The sequence below is a fragment of the Ochotona curzoniae genome, unplaced genomic scaffold, assembly GCF_017591425.1.
Source record: "Ochotona curzoniae isolate NIBS_2020 unplaced genomic scaffold, NIBS_Ocur_1.0 contig_883, whole genome shotgun sequence".
NCBI lineage: Eukaryota > Metazoa > Chordata > Mammalia > Lagomorpha > Ochotonidae > Ochotona > Ochotona curzoniae.
In genome coordinates, this window is record NW_024466599.1 from 53,651,391 (window position 1) to 53,677,267 (window position 25,877).

Genomic DNA, 25,877 nt, shown 5'->3' on the forward strand with positions numbered 1-25,877 from the left:
TCATCCTTACCCTTACTTCTCTTTCCTCATCTCTGTTCTTGATGAAGACTGGGTGGATGCTGTTATTTTAACAGGAACCTCCGTCCACGAAGCCTCATCATGACACAAAGGGCCTGCCAGGTAGAAGACCTCTATCCCAGACAAAAAGCCTGCACCTCCAGATCCACCAAGCCCCCTGAACTCTCAGGGGCTCTGCTAGAGTTGCTGATCCATTACTGAGTCCTGACTATCTTCTGCCTGATTCACATGGCTCCCTGCTCCAGGATCCCTATGTATCCTGCCAGGCAGACCTGGACAAAAGAAGGGCCTTCTTTTTAAAGTGATTGGTGATTAAGAAGAGGTGGCCATCAGGTCTTTGTTTCCAATGTGGAAAGCAGGAAATTTATAAAGTGCATATGGGCAAGAAGACACATTCCCACTCATATGTGCCATTCAGAGTTGATAAATAAAGTTTGTAAGTTGAATGCCCCATTTCATATAGGGCAACAGTGAACTCAATAAACCAGACTGGACAGAGCAGGAGATGAGAAGGCATCATTATACATTTCTTTGTCCCTCTAGTCCTTCTCTTGGCAGCCCTTCCAACTCTGGTCTAGAAGCTTCTGGAAACTTTTCACATAATCCCTGCTTTCCCTAGTACTCCGTTATAAGGAATAGTATTCTAGAATCTCTGGATATATAAATTGGGTCTTTCAGAAGCCTGTTCCCAGGTTCTGAAAAGGAAGGGGCTGTGAAAGTCTACATAAATGGAAGTCAGAGTCCACCAAAATTCCTGGCTGCCTAAGTAAGGCCCATTTATTTATTTATTTAGACAAGACAGAGAGCTTCTATCAGCTGGTTCACTCTGGGAGCTGAGAACGCAATCAGGTTTCCCAGGCCATTTAGGAACTCAGTCACTGAAGCCACCAGCAACATTACCTCCCAGTGTTTGCACTGGGAGGAAGCTGCAACACAACAGAGCCAGGATTCAAACCCAGGCACTTGGGCGTGGGTATCAAGTGTGCTGATCAGCATCTTAACTGTCCAGCTGCTGATGGATGATGCAGATGGGGTTTCCTCCTCACAGACCTATTCACCTCTGGGAAGCACCACTATCCCAAAGCAGAAGGAGAGAAAGAAAAAAACAAAAAGGCAGAGGGTGGGAGGGGGGCATCCTCGGGGAGGGAATAGGCAAACCTACCACACCAAAGATGTGCGAGATGTACTGCATGCTGAACTGCTGGCTCTGCGGCGGCCAGTACTGCAAGAACGCATCCACGTCCACCCGCAGCTCCTTCTGCTCCTCCTCCCCAAATTGATCCACGTGGTTCTGCAAGTCATCCACGGAGACCAGGCAGCCTTCCGTGAGCCCCGTGCCCTCTCTCTCCACTCGCCACATGATGCGCGCTGCCAGCCTGCGGGAGGAGGCAGCGTTAGGGAAATGGCCACTGCGTGCGTTCATTCATTCATTCATCATTCATCTTTTCCTGTGTGCCTAATGCATGCCAGCTGCAATGCTGGGCTTAAGATACAATTCTGAGCTGGATAGATGGACTTTTCCTATCACAAAGCTCCCTGCATGGAGGCAGATACCTGTACGCACAATCATACTAAGTACTGTTGAATTGTACGTAGACAAGAAAATCAGAGGGTATGATAGACATGGGCAGGTAACACTAAGGCCATTAACAAAGGGCTCCCAAGAGGGAGACTGAAATGGACAGAGGAGTCAGCTAGGATAGGTTAGAGAAAGAGCAGTGAGTTCCCAGTCCTTAGTGAAGGAACGAGTTGGGTGTGATGGAGAATGAGCAAGATACAAAGGTGATGGAAGCACCTGCAGCTAGGAGTAGAGCCGATTCAGGTGGAGAGGTGGCAGCAGCTGGGTTGCACAGGGTCTGCGGTGAAGGGTTATGGCAGCTGGGTGTCACCTGACAGTAGACTCACTGGGACAAGCAATGGATAAGGAATTTCATGGTTTGGATTTCACTGTTTCCACTTCTTACTCCATGACCTTGGGCAAGCACTTGGCCTCTTTGAAGCTATCTGGAGATCTTTATCTCTGCCATCCTTCTTAAAGGTGTTCAGAAGACAAAGTGAGGAAAGGGGCAACCACATGGTGGCCGCATCGATTTGTGTTCTTAAGGAGTGGGTAGAGGAAAAGGTGAAATAGAAGGTCTATGTAGAGAAACCACATAAGCCAAAAACCAGAGGCAGCCATGGGTGTGGCCTCTGCTGGAAGCAAGGCAGGGCCTTGCTTGGCTGAAGTAGAGAGCTTCATGGGAGGCAGAGTGGTAGGGAGGGGCCCCATAAAGCTCTGAGCTTTTATAATGAGTCAGAGTGGGGTACTTCACCCTGACAGCCTCCTTGCCCATCTCCTAAACCAAGCTGTGCCTTGGGGACATTTTGACATCTCTCGGCCACCTGGCCTGGCCTGCTTGCTGTCTGCGAGCCAAACAGGGGTTACTGGCCCCCATGAGGGATTCTTTTGATGAAAATGTAGGTTTTTGTCTCTTACTCTTCGAGTTACAGAGTTACTTCTGAAGCAATGACTTGTGGGACCCCCAGGAGTGTGGAAACTGAGATGCCCCCGCTAGAGTCTGGGATGGCAGTAGGGGAATTAACACTCTGGATAAGGTGTGGGGAAGATCTGCTGCCTCCAAATACTTTGGAAATGACCATGTATGGCAGAAATGGAAATACACGGCATGAGCAATTTCAAGTCAGTTTCAGAAGTCCCAGAAGTTACACCTGGGACTGCGTAGATGGAGCTCCCGAGCTCTCATTGCAGGGCATGACATTCCTTTGAGTCTTGAAGAATGTGTAGGATTTCAGTAGATGGATCTAAGCAGGATGGGGAAGCTGGTTGGGCTACTGCTTCCTGCAATCTTCCTAAAGATTCCCACAATAGATTCTATTTCGAAATCTAACGCCACAGCCTCCTGGCAGAGTGAAAATGTCCCCAGTTATCATCTGCATCTTCTCTACTCACTGTTGCCTCCCTAGATACCTTACCACAGTTCAGCCAGCCCTGACCTGGCAGAGGCTGCAGGATCTGGAAGTTCTTACACTGGGAATGTCAGGTACTGGCCCTGGAATTTCTGGCCATGATCACCAGTAGAGGCTATCAGTAGCAAATCCAAACACTTGCTGGTGTCTCAAGTGTGGAGGGCAGAATGTAGCACCACAGGGAGTAGTGGGCATTCAGTGACTTGGGAAACTGTATTTTTAAAAATTTATTTGGGCCAGCATCATGGTATAGGAGATGAAATCACTGGCATCCCATGTGGGTACCAGTTGGTGTCCCAGCTGCTCAGCTTCCAATTCAGCTCCAAGAATAGCCCTGAAAAGTAGTAGAAGATGGCTCAAATGCTTATGCTCCTACACCCACTATGGGAGATTCAAATGAAGCTTCTTGGCTAATGGCTTTGGCCTGGCACAGCCCTCACCACTGAGGGCATCTGAGGGAATTAACAAGCATGTAGAAGATCTCTCTCCCTCTTTCTCTCAGGGCTGAGTGAGTCCCAGTCATTGTTTCCTTTTAGAGAGTGAACCAGAAGTGGAAGACTCTCTCTCCCTCCCTCCTTCTCTTTCTCCCTCTCTAATTCTGACTTTCAAATGAATAAATAAGTCTTTTTTAAAAAAAATTGTCTGATTTCTTTGAAAGTCAGAGAGAGGTAGACAGAGATCTTCCACCCACTATAATTCCCCAAAATGTTCACAACAACCATAACTGGGCCAGGAACAGAAATAACCTGGATCTCCCTCTTTTGTGGCAGGAACCAAACTACTTGAACCATCATCCACTGCCACCCAGGGTATACATTAGCAGGGAGCTGGAATTGGAGGTGGAGCTAGGACATAAACCCAAACGTCACAAAATAGGGTAAAGGCTGCTAGTATCCTAAGCAGCAACTTAAATCTTGCCCCAGAAAACTGTACTTTTTTTTAAAGGAACAGAAGCTATCGCTCTTTTGACTTTGTTTTTACTTGTTTTTTTCTTTTCTATAGGAGAAGCCAAAATTCATATTTGTTCAAGTGTACAGTTCTCCAATCTTAAAACTTTGGCAGGTCAATTTTCTTTTCAAGTGAACATTAGATCATTTGTACAGTTCATAGTAAATCACAAAAGATGGTATAAAATGTATGGTAAATGAAGGGAAAATCATTAACTAGTAATAATAATAAAGTAATACATTAATGAACTCTAGAGAGCCATGGAGAAGACGGCTATAGATTGGTTCCATCCAGTGCCTGTGGTGTGGACACCCACATCCTCCTCTTAGACCTAAACGAAGTCTAAGAAGTCACCACATCCAGCCTCAGAGGCTCCTGGCAGATCTGTGCCAAGCCTGGTGTCCTAAGGCCTGGGAATGCTGTCCCTGCCACCCCTCAGCTGACATTTGGGGACCCCCAAGCCTGGTTCTGACCTGATGTTCTCGTTAGGCACTTTCCCATGTCTCTTGATGGCCAAACACTCATTTTTGTGGTTCAGCCAAGCATCCTTCTGGCAGGTGCGGTCACAGTAGTGGGCGAACTTGCACTGCCCGCAGCGGTGGAGCTTCTCCTGTCTCTTGAAGCAGGTGTGGCACACAAAGTTAACAAGGCTGGAAATGGAGAGAAAGGGCATGTGACTGAGGGTATAGTGGAAAGGCCACATCACACTGGCCACTGGAGACTCAGGCCCCATTACTGCTCCAAGGGCCAATCTTTGTCTTTCTAAGCTTCTCTGGGTGAGAGGTTTGGGCTTCCCAAGGTTTCTTGCAGCTGTAACTAGTCCTCTGGCTGATATTTTTAAGTCATCTCAAGGTGGGAGACTCCATTGCCCTCTGCCAGGGAGTCCTTCAACTCAATTCAGCAAGGGTAAATTCATAATGTAAACATGTTAGAGAATCCTTGACCTTATAGTCCCCATGCGATGTGATGAGTGCTTACAGAGGAGTACGGAGCACATTCAGTGCAAGGGAATGGGTTGAAATTTCTTGGTTTCCTTGCCAAAAACCGTGGACACTAAGTTATGGGAGGGGCATCTTAGGTGAGAGGGTCTTCTCACTGTTGAAACATGATCAATCCTTCTCAAAAGAAAAATCACAGGAGAGCATTTCACACAAAAGGAGTTGCACATGCACCAACAGATGCCACTGCTCTGGAATCACAAGGTTCCTGATGTTACTGATGACATCTGGTGCCTTCTCTCAGCTCAGAGAAGTGTGTGTCAGCAGTACGGGTGCAGGGGGTTGGCATGAAGAATCACACATGTGCTGTCCATGGGTACTGCACTTATTGAGTATTACTTCCAGCCTCCCAGTGTCCCCACTAGAAACTGTGTGTTCTCCATGTTAAATGTGTTGTCCCAGGGGCTTCTCAATTCCAAAACTGTGTGCTCCTGCAAAGTGGGCCACTGACTCACACTGAGTCACATTGAGAAAACCTGGCCACTGACTCACACAGGGGCAACACTCACTGATGTGCAGGGAAGCACGCGACTCCTGGGAAGATGCCCTCACATTGAAATCGCTAGCCTGAACAGGGATCTCAAACAGACACACAAGCAGGGGCTTTTAGGATCACAGAGTTCTACAGCTCAGATGATGAAACTCATACAGAACTAAAAATACCCAGGGTCTATTCCCAACCACCGATTTTCCAACTCCCACGGTGGAAAATTCTACTGTTTCTGAAAACAGTTTGTTGTTGGTCAGTGCAAATTATTTGCTTCAAACCTCCTCCCTGAGGTAAACTTGAACTTGAACTTTCCTCCCAACTCCTCCGCATTATGTGGACCTCTGGATCCTGGCTAGATGGAACCAGCCTGGTCATAGCAGATCTTGCAGAATGCCAGGCTTCCCCTTTATTTCCTATCTCTGGGTTAAACAATCACATCATTCTGGTGGGCTTTGATGTGCCTACAGCAGGTTCCTGCAGCCACAAAAAGGTGGGTCTAGTAGGACAGCCATGCATGATCTACCTGCTGGTGCTAGGAGCTCAGGCTACAAGGGCTAACCTAAAGACCATGTCCAGTGGTCTCAAGGTGGCAATAAGAAAGGGAGAAACATGAAGAGCCAGCTGGGAGCACTTCATGGGTTGCTGCTGATCTAAGCTAAGACCTGAACTTAGCAGAGTCCCACAGGGGTCAGCCTTAGGCTTTCTCCACCAACAGCAACATCCCTATCTGCCACTAGGTATGTTGCTAGTAGTTCCTTCATAATTATAAAGTATTCAAGGGCATGGAAGGTCAGTTAGAGTATGTTCAAGGTTATCTCCATAAAGTCTTCCATGCTCTTCACACTTGCATTCTCTCAAGCCTTCCTAGTGAAAGAGGAATAGAATTACACTAGCATGTTTAGAATCGCACGGAATCCACTGCTTGTTTTAACTACGCCACAGAGGGTGTGCTCTGCTTGGAAAGGTCATTTGTCACAAGTGCTCAGAAGAATACACAAGTCTCACATGGGAGCCTGGCCATTTGGTAGAGTTTCCAAACACTGGGGATAGGGAGCAAAGAGTAGCAAACATCTGTTTCCAGGACTGCATTATCTGGGAGGAATGTGAGGTTAGTTGGCAGGCACTGGATTGTTAAGGAATCTAAGAAACTAGGTCCTAAGAAAGCTCCCAATCTAGTCTCCACCCAAAAGTGAGATCCTGGGTGATGGCTTTTACAATTACAGTGCCAAGAAGAAAATATCATATCTACATGTGATGACGTTTAATTTTCCTGGATCTCAACTGTGGGCTAATTTTATTTCTTTAAAGAAAAAAAATCACATGAATTTAAGATCAAACTACAAATATAGTCAATAGGACCTGTCATGCTTTCTTATTGACACAGCAAGCCAGCCAGGGCCAACATGGTAGCCTAGTGGCTAAAGTCCTTGCCTGGTAAACATCAGGATCACATATGGGCACCGGTTCATGCCCCAGCTGCTCCACTTCCCTTCCAGCTCCCTGCTTGTGGCCTGAGAAAGAAGTAGAGAATGGTCCAAAGCTTGGGGACCCTGCACATGCATAGGAGACCCGAAAGAGGCTCCTGACTTCAGATTGGCTCAGCTCCAGCCATTGCAGCCACTTGGGGAGTGAACCAGCAGATGGAAGATTTTTTCTTTCTGTCTCCTTCTCTCTGTAATTTGACTTTATAATAATAATAATAATAAAAACCTTGAAAAAAAAAAAGAACCCAGCCAGTGCCCCCCTCTGTCCATGCAGCATTACATTTTTCTAACAGATACAATGGACAGACACTCTCTGTACATGCTGTACTTAAAACGGACACTTTGCTAGATTTTGACATATGTATCCAACCACAAAGCTGCTATATGGTCTAAATATATTGTCACAATCAAGATATATGTGGGGGCCCGGCGCGGTGGCGCAGTGGTTAAGCTCCTCGCCTTGCACACCCAGGATCCCATATGGGTGCCGGTTCTAATCCCGGCAGCCCCGCTTCCCATCCAGCTCCCTGCTTGTGGCCCGGGAAAGCAGTCGAGGACGGCCCAAAGCTTTGGGACCCTGCACCCGTGTGGGAGACCTGGAAGAGGCTCCTGGCTTCGGACCGGCATAGCATCGACCGTTGCGCTCATTTGGGGAGTGAAACATCGGATGGAAGATCTTCCTCGCTGTCTCTCCTCTCTGTATATCCTCCTTTCCAATAAAAATAAATCTTTAAAAAAAAAAAAAGATATATGTGAATGAACAACCCACCACTCTCAAGTTACTCTATGACATGGAATGTTTTGACTTGAAGTAGAGCCTTCATCGGCCTTTACCTACCCAATTGCTTCAACATAGCATTATCAGTCTTGCCATTATCAAGACTAACTTGCACTTTCACTCTGTCATCTTTGGTATTGGTATGCTAAGTACTGAGTTATCTGGGGTTCTGAGAACATGTCTCAGCTTGGGGTTATGGTTTGGGTGTTGTTTGCCTCCCCCCTTCCCAAAGCTTCATACGTTGTAATCTTGGTCCCCAAGGTGGTTGCACGAGTTTGAGTGGGAGGTCCTTCAGTTAACTGGGACACGCACTCAAAAGAGATGACGGTATTTGCAGAGGGACCCTGATATGTTCTCATCAGTTTACCCATCCAATCTCTGCATCCTGATTCAAGATGTGAGTACTTCCTCCTGCATGCGAATAGAATGGTTCCCACCATCTTCTATGGAACTCTCAGCAGAGCTTGCACCATGCTGTTTAGATTTCCATCCTCTAAAACTGTGAGCCAAATAATACTTTCTCTTTGTAAAGTTAGCCTGTGTCATGTATGTCATTATCATAATGAAAAGCTGACTGAAACAGTTGGGCATGAGGGAGAGAGAAGCAGATGCCCACATCTGGGACACCAAAACATAAACCAGGAGTACAAAGCTGAAGCAAGAAAAGAAAAGTCAGGACACAGTCTGGCAAAGGAATACTTAGATGCAAGTTCTACCATATTGGCTGTCACTCATAACTGCTCACTGAGAACTCTTTGTTCAAGAGCATCAATGGACCTGTTCTAATCTTTTATATCAAGGCTGATTTTTTTTAAAGATTTATTTATTTATTGGAAAGTCAGATATACAGAGAGGAGGAGAGACAGAGAGGAAGATCTTCAGTCCAATGTTTCACTCCCCAAGTAAGCACAACGGCCGATGCTATGCCAATCTGAAGCCAGGATCCAGGAACCTCCTCCAGGTATCCCACACGGGTGCAGGGTCCCAAAGCTTTGGGCCGTCCTCGACTGCTTTCCCAGACCACAAGCAGGGAGCTGGATAGGAAGTGGAGCTGCTGGGATTAGAAACAGCGCCCATATGGGATCCCGGCGCGTTCAAGCCAAGGACTTTAGCTGCTAGGCCACCGTGCCTGGCCCAAGGCTGATATTTTTACAACATGCTCAGGTACTATCCTCACATTTTTATTCACATGCATATACTTGTATTTCATAAACAGAGGAAAATGTGCACATGTCCAATATTGTACTCCACAGTTTTGTTTTATATTCTTAAATTTTAAACACAAATCAGGGACTCCAGGTGATCACCTGGAATAACACATTTCTCTTTACAACCACTGATTATCTATAACCTTCTTAAAATGCAGATATGTAGCATTACAGTGGTTGGAGACATGTTTTGAACATGAGAGGAAAGGTGTGGACGACTGGAGTATGGCGATATAAGGTCAAATAGTTCTGAACTTTAAGAACTTAGTCTCAAATATAGTCAACTCAATTTCAGTCAACTGAATTAATTTTTATTCAGAATATAATGTTTATTAAAGGTAAGTAGTTTTTTTTTTCTTTTATTTGAGAGGCAGAGAGACAAAGAGATGGAGCTTCCTACAATAGCCAGAACTGAACCTATGACGAGAGCCAGGAAATGAGAACTCAATCCAGGTTTTTCATGAGGATGGCAGGTACCCAATCAATTGAGCCATCACCTGCTGCAGTGGGTCTACACTGGTAGGATTCTAGAATTGGAAGCCAGAGCTGGGGATAGAACACAGATACAAGGACATGAGTCAATTTCTTACTCCAGGATCTAGGGACCCTGTGACCTTGAGCTAGTTCCCTGGCCTCCCTGAGCTTTTGGTTCTGTTTGTGAAAATGGGAAGAACAATAAATAGAACCTAAGATCTCTCAGGCTAATGATCAATGCTTTGAGATAGCAGATGTATAGAGCCTCATCCAGCCTAGGATTACAGGGGCTCTCAGAAGATGTCAGCCTGCTCTGCTTACTACGCCAGCTGAGGGCAGAGCAGGAACAGGTGCCTCCTTAGGAGGAAGAAAACCAAGTTACAGGGGAACCTCTGCAAGGGTGCACGGGCACTTCCCAGAGAGAAATAGCACCTCTGCTTTTAGTTGATCAGGATGATACTCTGTCGGCTCTACCTTCAGACCAGAGATGGTCTCCCCAAGAAACCGTTGAACTTATCTGGACAATAAGATACTGGACTTTATGCTTGGTAGATGCTTGCAATTAAAGAATCTCAACTGAATTTGAACTGTGGTAATGCAACAAGGTGGAAGCATCCACCATGGGGGGAGGGGTTTGGGAGGGGAGGGGGGAATCCCAGTGCCTATAAAACTGTGTCACATAATGCAATGTAATCAATAAAAAAAAAAAGAGAGAAATATCACCTCTGCTTCTATTACATCCCCCTTAATGTGGAAAATATGCGAGACACAATCCTGAAACAACTTTGTGTATTGCAGAAGAAACAGGCTGAGCAGGATGCCTTCAGCAAACATCACTTCCCCTGAAGTTCATGCTCTCTAGCTACATAAGATATTAACCCCCTTTTGCTCAGCATTTGGCAATTCCAAAGAGATCTTTGACATGGCCACTTTTGCACTGGTGTAATATCGCCATGGGGATATTATTTTCAAAAAGGGCTGTGAGGCTGGACTCTGCTCCCACATGCAGGGAAGATGCAGCACTGAAAGCGCCCAGACCAGACAGGCTGGTCCCCACCCACTAACCCTGGGTTCTATCATCTGTCAAGGGGTTGAAACGGCAGCTGCTGCTTAGCTCCTTGTATGGAAATTGCCAGCCAGTGGACAGATAACTTCTAGGACAAGGCACCCATGTGCTGGGCAAGCCCTCCCAAAACACACCCAGAGAGGGAGGAACCAGAAATGGTACTTTCCCAGGTCGCTTAAAAGATCTCCTTTCAAAGGGGTAAGATGTCTAAATAAACCTTCCATTCTCCAAATATCTAGAACAATTCCTTTGCCCATCCCCTCTTTCTTTGCATACTTCCTTTCCTTTTCCCTTCCTTACTTCCTTCCACATGCACTTACAATGAGTGAGGTGATGGGGGTACTAAGAGAAGACACAGATCTTTGATGCTGCATACATGGAGAGAGGATGGACCACACCATCCACAGGTGGAGGTAACTCATTGTGAGGTTTGAGGAAGGGAGATCTTACTTCCATTAAGACTGGGGAGGTAAAGAAGCCAAAAAGGCCATCACCTAGAAGGCCCAGTGACATTGCCCTGACCCCCAGAGATGAGCTGTCTTTCCTCAGAAAAGGCCAAGTTCTCCCAGGAAGAGGTGCAGATGAGCCAAGGCTTCTACAGCAGGGGACAGGAGGAGGGGGACAGGCACCTATGAGTTGCATTGAATGATATCATGGGCTACACCATCTTGGGAAATGATGTTGGAAAAATGACCAGAAAGTGGGGGACCCAGAATGCCACTCTCAAGAGTATGTCTTCATCCTGCAGACAAAGGGGGAGCCCCCAAGGGCATTTGCAGGGAGGAGCAACAGGATCAGAGTTGAAAAGTTCTTACCATCTTCCCAGCAGGATCCATCAACATGGTTTTGAAATGAGTCATATGAATTCTTGAAGGGCATCCCCGATTCCTATGATTTCATCACTGCTTACTAATATATGTCTCTTAGAAGAAGTCAAGTTTTATTGCTCCTTGGATCTAGCCTGGAGATTATCTCTCTTTTTAACACCCGTTTTTATGAAAACTCCAGTTCTCAAGGATTTCTTGGCCACAGCTCATGAGCAATTCCATACACCAGCTGTCCACACCTTTCCTCTCATGTTTAAAACATGTCTTCAAATGCAATGAAAGAAGATGACATCATCATGAGGCAACATATAGATAATTGCATCCACCTTTAAAAAGTTATTATTCCCAAATTTCTGAACATAAGGCTTAGTTGATAAAAATAGAGCAATACAGGTCACAACAGGTCATGTGCTTGTCAACGTGTCTTGCTTCCATAGCTAAAAAATGCCCGATTGCAGGCATAATTCTGTATTTACCCTGATTATTCTGAATATCAAGGACAAATATTTGAGAATGCAATTTGAACACTTCAACAGGCATGTATTTGTTCATTTTCTGAACAAAATGTTCAGGAATTTCTCTAATCCATCAATTACATTATTTCTATTTATAACATCATTTGTTCCCCCACCACCCACCCACCAGCTGCTATCAGATTAAAGGGAACGTGTGTGAGGGTATGCCAGAGCTTATCCTGGCCTTTCAACAGGCTCATGCAGAATTATGTCCACCTGTCACCACTAGGCCTGTAGAAGTCCATAAACTGTTTCAATTTTCAAAAACAGCCTGGCAGACAATAATTTTTTTAAAAGTACTGAGCTTCTTCTTGTTCTTCTTGAATCCTTTTTCCCATGCACATTCATATATACAATCTCCTAGGTGTTTTTAACTCCTTAACCAGGATTGCTTAAGAGCTGGTCAAGTTTTTATCTAACCCTATTAAAAAAAAAAAAAAAAAGACTTATTTATTTTACTTGAAAGAGTTACAGAAAGAGGGAGAGACAGATCCACCAGTTCACACCCCAGATGGTCTCCATAGCCAAAACTGGACCAGAACCAGGAATTTGCGCCAGGTCCTCCATGTGAGCTCAGGGGTCCAACGCCCTGGCCCATCCTCTGCACTCAGGTCAGCAGAGTGAGCTGGATCAGAGGTGGAGCAGCTGGGACTCCAGCCTGGAATTAGCCTGCTATGCCACAGTGCTGGCCCCGTATTTAAAGAACTTTTTAAAAAATCTACTAACACTCCTTTCTCCTCCTTAACATATTTTGTGCTAAATTGAATTAAACCAAAAATTCCTACTATTGATTGGATCAGGCTGTTTTACAGGCCTCCCATGAGCTTTGTCCTAATTCCCAGGACCTGTGAATATTACCTTTCACAGCCAAAGGGACTTTGTCAGTGTAATTAAGAACTTTGAAATGAGAACATACCCTGAATTAACATGACGGGCCTAACGTAACCACAAGGTTCTTGTAAGAGGGAGGCAAGAGGTCAGAGGGGGAAGCAGAAGCAGGGACTGATCATGAACCAAAGGACACGGCAGCTAGGAAGGACACACTGAACTGTAAGTCCACTTTCAGAAGTGCAGGATAATAAATCTGTATTGTTGTGAGCCATTGAATTTGTGATTACTCATTACAGTTGACATAGAAAACTGCTCAACTGGTTTGTTGCTATAAGGGCACTTTCCCCTTTGTAACCACAAGTGTATTCCAGTTTTCTGCCTCTGAGCTTCTGTCTCTAACCATCCTCAGGATCCAGAACCAGCTTTTGATTCTTCCAAAACTGATGGGTAGATACCCTTGATTTTATGCAGACTAAATGTTATTAACTAGACTGACAAGAATGCAAGAAAATCAAGTGGGCAATGCTGGGAAGTCTGCCTGTTGGCTGGAGAGGTGGGTCACAGTGGGAAGTGATGACTGCAGGAAACCCAAGAAAACTTCATCCCATCTCATCATTCACTCCTGCATGACTTGTAGGGCCCACTAACCCTCTAAAAATCAGTCTCCCCATATGTCAGGGATGCTTGAATAAAATCCTTTTCTGGGTTGGGGACCACTAGAGAGGGGTGAACACTACAGCTTTGTAGTGTGAAAGCATGTGTGCACATCCACATAAACTCTGATCCTCCAACTATGGGTATTTCCCAACATAAGAATCCAGAGAATTCAGTTAGGAAGCTTTGGGCTAGGTGAGCTCTAAATTCAGGACATGTTAGTCAATGAGAGAGAAATCATTGGTAGTATTTTGGCTCCCACATTCCTCATTCCTTATATTTGACGACTACATGCGACTTGGACCAAGTTCCTTTTCTTCATTCACCTAGCACTCCCCCTTTTGCTGCACTGGAGTCCTTTACAAGGCTGAGGAAATGATGAAACCCACATAATCCCAGAGTGAGAGACATTATTGAAGTCCTGGGATTCAGTTCCTTTTCTGTTACCCAATTAACTGCCTGTGTTCAGCATCTTTGCCACATCTTCACCAGGGAATGGTAAAGGGCTCCTCCCATCTCAGACAGTACCGACAGGTCCATTCTAGCCACTGGACAACAGAGGTTCAGCACCAAGGGCCTAAGAGCATCTTTAAATTAAGACCATAATAAAATCAAGATTTTTACAGGTTTACTTGGAAGCTACAAACACATGAATGACAACTTTCTGTGTTGAAGAGACTGACACAGACAGGCAAACCCCATGTCGACAATGGGGGAAGATTTGATCTCCTGGCAAGGGATCATTTGCAAGCCTGTACAAAAGCCTTGGAAATGTTCTTTGAATCAAAATTTTCTGCTTCTGAAAGCTTAATACATGATCAAAGATAAGTGAAAATTTCTGCTAGAAATAAGCAGAGAGCCTCATTGATATCCTAAAGATAGCACCTGGTTAAATTAATACACAAAAAAATCAGGAAACTGTCCAACTACTCAAAATAGTGTATAAAGATATCAACACTTTAAAAAAGTATTCACAACACATTGCAAAGTAAAGAAAATGGGCGACAAAATAATACCACATTTCTGAGAGAAAAAATATGCACAACTTGATTACATTCAATCTACAATTTTTGAACATTCCACTGAATAATCTGCAATTATTACATTGACTAGGTGATTATAAATGGACATTTTTACTAGCCACTAAGAAGCAAAAACAGTTCACTAATTAAACATAATGAGTAATAGATTTTAGGTCATATCAGAGACATTAAAATGAAATGTATACCCGGAATTGAAAAAATACTATACATGTGCCATATTCCTTGCATTCTAAAATTAAATTCTTGCTGCATATCTTAATATAATGAATTTAGGGATGTGTGTTTCAGTTAAGGTTATGTATAACATAATATTTCTCACACTATTCTCACTTCACCTACAACTCCACTGAATCAAAATACTATTTTATTTCCATTATATAAGCATTAGACAACTGGAAGGATATATATCAAAATATTAATAGTTGTCTCCAAATGATAAGACTAAAAGGAATGTTTAGTTCTTCTTTCTGGGTTTCCTACAGCTTATGTTTTCTAAAATGAACTGTAAGGAATTTAAACAACAATTGAAAAAATATGGCAATGTGAATGCCCAGTTGGGTCCCAGGTTATGTAGAATCAGGCAGGGACACTTGGGCCTGCGTCCAAGAAAGGCAACTCCTGGGTAAGCTGACCTTGCCTGTCCACTTGCCTTCGTTCCCTTTCACCTCCCAGTCAAAACATCTGAGAGGTGGGGCAAACAGACTTCATTTCAATTGCCAGTTCCAATTGGTCAGTGGTGGCTTCCTAGAACATCTTGCAGAAAAAAAAAGATTTTGAGGCCCAGGTGGAATGCAGAAAGGCACAGAAAGGCTCGTGAGCATCGCTGTCAGAGAGTACACATTGTAATCCAACTGCAGTATATGTGCTAGATCTGAAAAAAAATCCCATTTCTATTCTTACTCTTACCTTTAAGCAGAACACCTGTTTTTCTAACCAGCAACATTTAACAGATCATGGTTAAGGACTACAGCACAAAGGATTAGATTTTTACTGTTAATATTAAGCTAAGCCTATTCTAGCAAAGACATAATTCAAAGTTGCAAACCAGCCTGACAGTGTAGCATGCTATTACAAAACTGAATGTCACACACATTTATGATCCAGTGATCCCATTCCTAGGACACATGCCTCTAGTTCCCAAGAGATAGGAACAAAAATGCTCAAAGCAATCATTTACAGGAGATTGGAAAAGTACACTGTGATTGATACACTGAATTTATTCATTGTATCAGTCACACAATCACACAGCAATCATTTAGGTGAAATAAACAAAGGGCATAAAATTACAAATAATATTGTGCCTTTGCTTAAAAAACCAAACACAACAACAAAAGAATAAATTTTTTTTAAATTTTAAATTAAAAAATTACTAAACACAAAAAACTAAACTGTATTGCTTACAAATATGTGCCAATGTGACAAAGCTGTTACAAGCAAGGCAGAGAGGGTGGGAGCTCAAGTAGCTGGGTCCCTACCACCACACGCCAGGCCCAGATGGAATCTTTCTCCCCCTGCCCCCTGGCTTTAGTTACCAGCTGTGTGAACAAGTAGATTAGGGCGAGCTCTATCACCGTCTCTCCGCCTCCAAATAAATAAATAGTTTTTAAAGAGTGGAAAATATAACAAAAACCCCTTAGGATAGTAGTTACCGTGAAGGCAGGCATAGGGCAGGATAGAAAAAGAGAGATAATACAATGAGGTAGATTATTCTAGTTATACTGGTTGGTGATTTCATGGATATTCATTTATTTTTTTTAAGATTTATTTATTTATTGGAAAGTCAGATATACAGAGAGGAGGAGAGACAGAGAGGAAGATCTTTGGTCCGATGATTCACTCCCTAAGTGACTGCAACGGCCAATGCTATGCCAGTCTGAAGCCAGGGTCCAGGAACTTCTTCCGGGTCTCCCACACGGGTGCAGGGTCCCAAAGCTTTGGGCTGTCCTTGACTGCTTTCCCAGGCCACAAGCAGGGAGCTGGATAGGAAGTGGAGCTGCCGGGATTAGAAACAGTACCCATATGGGATCCCGGTGCGTTCAAGGCAAGGACTTTAGCCGCTAGGCCACGCTGCCAGGCCCCGGATATTCATTTATTGCCAAGCCCCCCCCCCCCCCTCTCTCTCTCTCTATATATATATATATAATATATATTCATAAAATAAAATACTTATATTGTTGGAAATAATTTTTACAAGATTTTTTTAATTTTAATTTTTATTTTTATTGGAAAGATAGATCAGATTTACAGAGAGAAGGAGAGACAGAAAGATAGTCAGTCTGCTAGTTCACTTCCCAATCAGCTGTAATGGCCAGAACTGAGCTGATCTAAAGCTAGAAAAAGGAGGCTCCTTTGGGTCTCTCACACAGGTGCAGGGTTCCAAGGCTCTGGGCAAGCCTCTGCTGTTTTTCCAGGTTATAAGCAGGAAGCTAGATGGGAATTAGAGTAGCTGGGACATGAACTGGCACCCATATGGGATCCCAGTTCTTACAAGGCAAGGATTTATCCATTGAGCCATTGTGTCGGGCCCACAAATAATTTTCTTTTAATGCAAATGCTTAACTAACAATAAAATCTTTCCTCATGCTTGTGATGGCAGGACATAGCAGAAAGCTTGTCTTATAGTAACATGGATTAAAAGACCATGCTACTGGGGCCCAATGCAATGGCCTTGTGGCTAAATCCTCACCTTGCATACTCAAGGATCCCATGTGGGGACAAATTCATGCTCCACCTGTTCCACTTCCCATCCATCTCCGTACTTGTAACCTGGGAAAGCAGCAGAGGATGGCTCAAAGCCTTGTGACCCTATACAGGCATGGAGATCCTGTCTCCTGGCTCAGGATCAGCTCAGTTCTGGCCTTTGCAGCCATTTGGGGAGTGAATCAGAAGATGGAAGATCTTTCTGTATCGCCTTCTCTCTGTAAATCTTCCTTTCCAACAAAAATAAATAAATCCTAAAAAAAAAAAAAAAAAAAAAAAGAAATGCTACTGGTATACAGTGACTTTTTGCTGAAGACAGTCCTTTCTTCCCAGCAAGTTTTTACCCAGAGCCCACAACGGGTTAAGCTTTCCTTTGTCTCCTCTCTGGGCTGCCTCAGTTACACCTGAAGAAGGAACAGCTCTTCATCTGTGCAGTGACAAGCTTAAATACAGCATTTAAAAGCCATCTCTTTTAGATATCTTTTCAATCACTTTAAAGCTCACTTACCCCAAACATTGTTTTATTACTTCTGCGAGGATAATATGCCATTTTATATGGCAGTTTATCAGCAATGATGCTCTGGTGTTTTTCAAAGTGATTGCTTCTAATGAATGATAAGTTATATATAATAACAAAAGCATTGGAGTGCCTTGCATGTCTAGTCATCAGCAAGGGAGAGAACACACAACCCTTAAATACTGTATCTGTGAAGAAAGACATAGCATAGCACAAGATATATCTATCTAAACTGTTACATGAAAAGACCTAGCTTACAAAATCAGATCTCAAGTGTATAGGAGAAACAAAGCCTCAGTTTTAAAACAAACTGGATAGAAGTGTGGGATCTATTAACAGTAGTTACATGATACGGTAAAATATTTGAGCCTTTCCAAACTTTATAAAGTACAAATTTTTCTTTTACAAAGGAAGGAAAACACAACATCATAGAAAGGGAAACTAATTAAAGACATTGGGACATTGGCTTTCAGGCATCAGAGGTACCAAAGACATGTGTCTTCCCAGAGGCCAGGTATCAAGGCAGTAACCCCACTAAGATCCATGTTAAATCCATCTGTGTACTTCAGGATTGCTGTGTTTCAAGGCTGAAACTGACTGACTCCCTCGCTGTACACATCCCACCCCAACACTTCACTAATAAGTTAATGAAAAAGCACAGGGTCCTCCCTAAAATTCTGTTGTCTCTGCCCCTTAGTTTGCATGGCTGGCAGCAAGGCACATGCACCTGCTCCCTGCTTCCCCACAAAGGTCTTGGTAGGATGCAGAGAGAATTTGGATGCTGAAAAGCAGTGCCCATTCTGCTGCAGCCATGCAACCTCAAACGCCATCTTGATTCAGATCATATAAATGTCAGGCAGGTCACCCCAATTTTGGGCTCAGAAAATAATGTCATTATCATGTAATCATATAATTGTGTGTGTTTTTTTTTAACATTTGTCACTTTATTTAAAAGTTTAGTAGTTCTGTATGGATGAGGTTGTACAGGAACAGGAATGTAGACGCAACTGGGCCTCTCTGAAGAGTTTCTTTTAAACCACAGCACAGCACCTTCAGCCATTCCTCTTCTGATCTTATACCTAGAGAGCAATCACATGTGTGTGCAAGTAGACATAGTCAAGCAATTTAACTAAAGAAACGCTCACATTTATGAAGACTCAGAAACTATGGAGTGCCTTTTGGTGGGGGGATGGATAAATAAAAAGTCATGTTTGTAAGAAGGAATATTTACAGCAATTAAAAGTGACACTCCATATAGCAAATGGGTCAACACGTACAGTTCTGTACGTAGTAAAAAGAAACATATCTTCTCTAAGGATTTAAAAGAACTATCAATGGACTTAGCATTTTCACAAGGATAGTATCAAAAACATGCTGATTAAGAAAAAGAGTAAATTCTAAAATGACAGCTGAGATATGGTGCCACTTTTGAAAAATAAATGCACAGACTATGGCTACCCATCATAAGTGCAGATAGCTGTCCGCAAGGGTACAAGAACATTCTAGAAGGAAACATACTAAAATCTTGTGTTACTCCTGAGGAAAGACAGAAGGGAAATGAGGTTGGCTGATGTTCTACTTTTTCAAAGCTAAACAGATGCCTGTGTTACCTGAGGATTACAATGATTTTTTTTTTTCCTAGTCTCTACAATTACTTCATCCTCTCGGATATTATATCAAAAGAAGCAAAATGTAGGAAGTCTTTTTTAAGAAAACATTTCCCCCAGTACTACACCCACCATTCTACTTCCAGGAACAAGTGCTTATTCAAGTTCATTGGCAGCAGGGGCAAGTGGCCCAAAGACTGTGCTCAACTGAAGCCCTTTGGGGCTTCACAAAGCCAGAAATCGCTACACCACACAGGAGTGACCTGTAAGAAGCACTACTCCCTTCAACAGGGTCACATGAATCCCATCCCTCTCCCTGATGATTTTGAAGGCAAAGCATTTTAGTCCAGCATGGTCGGGCAGAGGAACTCCCCCAGTTACATACCTGTCAAAAACCACCGCTGAGTAAGCCCGCTCAGCGAAGATGACATCGGCAGCCCAGAACTCCTTCGTGGCCTTTAGCCCCCTGCCCTTGCCCTCCGAAGTGAACACCTCCACGTTCTCCATGCTCCCTATTGTCATCTCAAGAGTTCAGCAGAGCCACAAGCTGGATGTTTCACACTGAGTTCAGTCTCCTCTCACTGCTGCTATTTCAGCATCCCAAGGAACAAGACTATAAATGGACAAGCCACCGCCCCTTCCCTACCACCAACCCCCCCCCCCCCCCGCCGCCCTCAGCCACCAGGCCCTCACCTGCCCCTCCTCCTCCTTCCCTGATGGCCAGGGTGAGGCAGGCAAGAGGACTGCCATCTGACAAGGGGCTCATTCATCACCCAGCAAAGCTGCCACAGCAGAAAACAACCTTAGGCTGGTGTGATTCTGGAACTGGGTCTGACAAGTTTGGAAAAGTTGCTTTGCAAGGAAAGAGGAACCATCGGTAAGAGCATGGTTCTGGACATGCAGCTGAGTTTAGCTTGCATTGAAATAGGGAACACTTGGTCAGTAGGATATTTTTAGCATCCAGATGCTGCTGTCAATCTACAGCAGACAGCCGGAATGGCCTAAGAGAAGAAACAAGGTGATATCTACTGCCCTGGGACCCTTCAGCTGTCAGGCCTGCACTTTCCCAAGTAAGATGGGCCCCTCATCCCAAGCCAAGCAGCCCTTCCTGCAGATGACCAGCTGACAGCAAGCACCAGAAGCTAAACTTAGCTCACTGGCAAATATGTAACACAACTATTTAGGCTCCAGGGGCACCCCTCCTTACTAATATCACCGGGGACTCCCATAGCGCCACTTCCCCTAGGCCTGGAGTCTGGGAATTCCCTGTTCCCAGTACTGCTGATGGTGTGAGTGTGCAGTGTGCAACCTGGATCCAGAGAAGACAGGCAAAGAAAGAGCAATCCTCATCTCTTTCTACACAATTTCCCTTAAAAGATACACCTGCTGCCAGGAAGCTACCAACAAGCACCATCCTTTGGCTTGTCCAGGAGTGAGGAAGTAGGAAAGTGAACCCCAAAACATCCACTGAATTCCATACTGCCTTTCTCGGCTACCAGGCTGTTGTCGCTGAGGTTGAAAATGAAGACACCTATACCTCTGGAGCTATGATCTGTCTTCTGTGTAACATGTTTTAGTTTCTTGCCATGAATTGAAAGCATCCTCCAAAAGATCATGTGTTGGAAATCTGGTGCCCAGTGCAACCATGTTGGGAAGCGGGGCCAGAGATCTGTACCAAAGCACAGTAGATTAAGCCTCTGCCTGTAGCATCAGCATTCCATATGAGTATTGGTTCTAATCCTGAATGTTCCACTTGTGATTCAGCTCCCTGCTAATGTATCTGGGAAAGCAGTAAAGGCTGGCCCAAGTCTTTGGGCCCATTACCTACACAGGGGGCCAAGAAGAAGCTGCTAGCTCCTGGCTTCAGATTGGTTCAACTCTTTGTGGCCATTCAGGGAGTGAACCAGTGAATGGACAATCTCTGTTCCTCCTTTTCTCTCTGTTAATTCTGCCTTTCAAATAAAGAAAAAAAGGAAGAAAGGAAGGATGGAAGGAAGAAAGGAAGGAAGGAAGGAAGGAAGGAAGGAAGGAAGGAAGGAAGGAAGGAAGGAAGGAAGGAAGGAAGGAAGGAAAAGGAGAAAGGAAGGGAAAGGAAAAAGAAAAAAGTGTAAGAATTTTTTAAAAAGTTGGTTAGATCATGTCGATAGCAGAATGATGGGCTTACATCTGTTCATGAAGGACTACTCATTGTAATACTATAGGGGAAAACAGTAGCAGGGCGTGAGGACTTGGGGAGGGGGCGGGAAATTCCAGAGCCTACAGAACTGTATCATAAAATAATAATTTTCTTTTAAAAGTGGGTGTCCAAATAAAAAAAATTGACTAGGTCATAAAGGCCCTGCCCTGATGCTGTTATTACAAAAGTGGGTTCATTATCTCAGAAAAGGGCTCCTGATCAAAAGGTGACTTTGGGGCTTGACGCGATAGCATAGCAGTTAAGGTCCTTGCCTTGAATGCGCCAGGATCCCATATGGGCTCTGATTCTAATCCCGGCAGCCCCTCTTCCCATCCAGCTCCCTGCTTGTGGCCTGGGAAAGCAGTCCAGGATGGCACAAAACCTTGGGACCCTGCACCTGTGTGGGAGACCCAGAGAAAGCTCCTGGCTCTTGGCTTCGGATTGGCTCAGCTCCAGCCATTGCAGCCTCTTGAGGAGTGAACCATCAGATGGAAGATCTTCCCCTCTGTCTATCCTCCTCTCTGAATATCCGCCTTTCCAATAAAAATAAATAAATATTTTAAAAAGTGGCTTTGGGTTCCTTTCCTGCTGTCTCTATTGCCCATCTGATGCTTTTGCCATGTTATGATGCAGCAAGCAGGCTGTCACCAGACACAGTTCTTTGATTCAGGACTTCCCAGCTTCCCTCATCATGAATCTGTAAGTTGTTGTTCATTGTAAGTCACTTAGACGCAGGTACCCTCCTATAGCAGCAGAAAGCCACATCTCTGTATTGGGGCTCGTGTCCTGGACCTCTGTGACTGTGGCAGATCATCAGTGCTGGTTTTTGAGTGCTATAGGTCTCAGTCTGAGCTCCGAGGCTCCCATTACCACCCTGGTAATCAGCAGGTGATCATTTCTATGTCACTAGATTGCTGCAAGTGTTAAGTGAGGTAACACGTATAAAGGTCATAGTGCAGTTCTTGGTACTTCATGGAACACTCACTAAATGACAGTAGCTTCTTTTCTTTCTTTCTTTCTTTTTTTTTTTTTTTTAGAAAGGCATTTATTTATCTGAGAGTTAGAGCTAACAGAGAGAAAAGAGATCTTCCATCTGTAGTTTCACTCCCCAAATCACTATAATAGCTGAGGCCAAAGCCAGGAGCCAATAGCCTTTTCCAGGTCTGCTAGGTGGGTGGGACATGCCCAAGCACTTGAGCCATCTTCTGTTGCTTTCTTAAGCACATTAGCAGGGAGCTGAGTCAGAAGTACCAAGACTTGAACCGACACCCACATGGGATGCTAATGTCGCTGATGACTGCTCAACTCATTGTGTCACAGCTCCAGCCCCAATTTCTGTTAGTTCTTTGCTCATATTAGTCTCCCAAAGTAAAATAACCAACAGAGAGACAAAAATGCAGGTTGATGTGGGAGATGCCTATACCGTACTCAGCACTTTTATCTGTGACATGATTTTCTGTAATGATAAAGGACTAATAGTGTCATATAAAATTCCCTTGGCTAACAATAAATAGGGTTCCTGGAAAAATTCAGTGTATGTTAAAAGTTTACAAAAACTTCTGTATAGTTACCTACAAAACACAGACTCAGATAATTATAAGCTGGTTTCTCATTTGCCAAAGCTGCAGAATGACCAGTGATTCCTCATTGCATTGAGCTGCTCGTTGCTTGCTAGTCTAGCATCCACATCCAGGATCAGTGAAACAGAAGATATTGGCATTGTTTCCCAGACTGGTGATGAGGGAGAGGGCAGTGAGCTAGACGATGCTTCACCTCAACACGAATCTGAGGCAAATGTTTTTGCCTACCTGCCCTTGCAAGGAATTCTCACCACTCCCAGCTTCCTCCTTCCTCACCCCCACCACTGCTAGCAGCCAGATTTTTTCTAGTGGACTTGATCCCTCTAACACTAGACCTTTAACATCCCCAAAATCATTGTGAAAACCAAAATTCTTCTTCCGTTAATTCACAATCATGTCTTTATAGATGAGCCCTTTTCATTCCCAAGAAGATAGATATCTCACTATATTGCCAGTGATTTTAGTAGGCATCCAATGTCTTTCTTTTGTGTCCGAGTAAAGTAGGGTGCTGAGAAATGGAGAAAAATAAAACCTAAGCCAAAGGGTCCCTGCTTCAGACTGAACTGTGAGATTCCAGACATGGGCATGACAAAAATAACCTCTGTGGAACAGGACATCCAGATCTTTCTGCTTCTATATCAGCTGAACACACACACACAGACACACACACACACATAGCCTCATGCATAAACATATCCCCCAAAACACTACAATGGCTAAAACTCCCACATCCTAAACACCATACAAGGCGATTGGAACAGGATATGCTAAGCAAATATTATGCCAGAACCTTAATCACATAAGACTAGCAGTAGACGCTGTTTTGAGAGAACTACCAGGGTAATGTCTCAAGACTAGACATGGGCTTCAAGTATCCTCTTACTTTAAGGAGGGGCCTACTTTTTAACTTGCATCTTGAGTATACTCTGTCATCTGATGTAACATTGCAGCCCCCTAATCTTTAATCCTAGCCTGCATTCACATTATTGTCTTGAGCATTTGAGCTGATCACCTCAGAGGCATTGGCTGGATATGCCAGAAATCAGAGAAAACACACAAATTAAGTGTGAAGACAGAAACATAAGGTAAACCCATATGGTTTATAATAAAGTTTTAAAATCTTGGAATAGTTTGTGTGCCTTTATGAATACCACAGTCACTAGTTTTCAGTACCCTGGGGAACCCCCAAGACATACTGAAATAGCTGATGGCTGAGCCATGTACCTGCAGGGAACACCATCTAGTGGCGAAGCAAGGGAGCTGCAAGACTTTAATCCAAACATAGGCCCTCAATCACCCGATCCAACTTCCTTCCTGCCTGGTGCTAAACTTCATTTGGAACAGGGATTGATAAAACTCTAATAGGCATGGGTAGTAACAATTGTTCCTACCCCCACCCCACTCCCGAACGGTTGGAGTGTGGGGAAACCAAAGCACTATTTTGTGACATGTGAACGTGACATGAAACTCAAATTTCAGTGACCATACACAAAATTTGGTTAGCAAACAGCCACACTCATTTGCATATGACTACTTTCACACTCCAGCAGTTGACCTGAACATCGACAACAGAGCTCACATGATACACACAGCTGGATATTTACTTGTTTACCAGCCCCTGCGTGAGCTAGAAATAGCTTAATACTTGGCAATACTGAACAGATGAGGGGGGCTCATGGGCACTCACCGGCTGATTCATAAGTTCCCTAAGAGACACAAAGAAAAGGTACTGTGTACTTCCACCAGCCATATCCCAGGATTGAGCACCACATTCTACATAATCACATCACTGACAATCCTTCACATTCCCCCTGTCCTGGCATTTTTACCAAATAATGTACTCACCTTTATCTTTCTCCCTCTGGTTCCAAAAATCCTTAGCCACACATTCTGCACCTCTCCCCCACAAATTTCTAAATGTATGCAGTCCACCTGCATTTATTAGCAGATGTGCTCTGTATTCCAGATGCAAAGAGGAATAACATTTACGCCTTGTCTTCAAGATACTGATCACTTACATGGATTACAGAAGAGAAAGCAAAGATGGCTAGAGAGCGAGTAGGCATAGAACAAACCATATCCAAGGCAGCCTGAGGTACCAGAGTAGCCTTCAGAAAATGAGATGGAACAGGCATATGTTATGGCATAGCTCGGAAAGCCACCCACACAGCCAGCATCTCATATGGGAACCAGCATGAGTCCTGGCTGTTCCACTTCTGATTCACCTCCCTGCTAAGGCGCCTGGGAAGGCAGAAGAGTGCTTGGGCTCCGGCACGTACTGGAAGAGCTCCTGGCTCCTAGCTTATGGCTTTTGCCTGACTTAGCCCTCTTTGGGCTGCCTTCCAGAAAATAACCCACTGAATGGAAGAACCTTCTCTCTGCAACTCTGTCCTTCAAATGCCTTCAATAGAAAAGGAGGTAGAGGAACCCAGTGAAGAGTCAGAGCTGAAAACAACCATTTCAGACCCAAAGACACAGCAACAGGGCTGAGATCTGAAAGGGAAGCCACAGCACCACACGCACAACTAAAACTGGCAGAGTTATGGGGCAGCTGAGGAGCACCGCTGCTTTGTTTCTCTTTAATGCCCTAGGATTTCACATACATTTAAAAGCTACACAAACACAACACAGTTTGAAATGTTTGAAGTCGTCCTTGACTTACTGCTGTTAAAGCACCTTTTCAAGTGGGTTATTACTACCATTTTAATGGCTATCTATGTTGGATATTATCATAATATGTATTCAAGGCAGTTTTTAAAACTATCGAAATGTGTCTTATCTTTTAATTTTTCCCCCCCAAGAACTTTGTGACACCTGCTCGTATTTGCATAATCTGAAAGAGGGAAGAGGGTGAAAGGTCATTTGCCTATCAGCTGTGACCTTATCTCAGGACCAAGGACCAGGCCTACACCGGCCTGATCTACTTTTACAATTAAAGACTACGAGGAAGTAGACGAAAGAGATCATGGACGTCTGACAAACTCTGGGTGTGGAAT

General features: G+C 44.1%; 1 protein-coding gene across 2 annotated transcripts in view; it reads right to left on the bottom strand.

Annotated features, from left to right (window-relative positions):
* Positions 1–19,725, bottom strand: part of SMYD1 (SET and MYND domain containing 1) — a 37,221-nt gene extending 17,496 nt beyond the window's left edge. Inside the window, exons 1-3 of one of the 2 annotated variants that reach the window (XM_040994094.1) lie at positions 19,511–19,725; positions 4,407–4,583; positions 1,181–1,394 (exon numbers count right to left, since the gene is read on the bottom strand). In XM_040994094.1, coding sequence (XP_040850028.1) covers positions 1,181–1,394; positions 4,407–4,583; positions 19,511–19,647 — 528 coding nt within the window. In that variant the 5' untranslated portion in view covers positions 19,648–19,725. The remainder of the gene's footprint in view (positions 1–1,180; positions 1,395–4,406; positions 4,584–19,510) is intronic. The other variant, XM_040994095.1, reaches the window with a different exon arrangement.
* Positions 19,726–25,877: the final 6,152 nt, after the last annotated feature.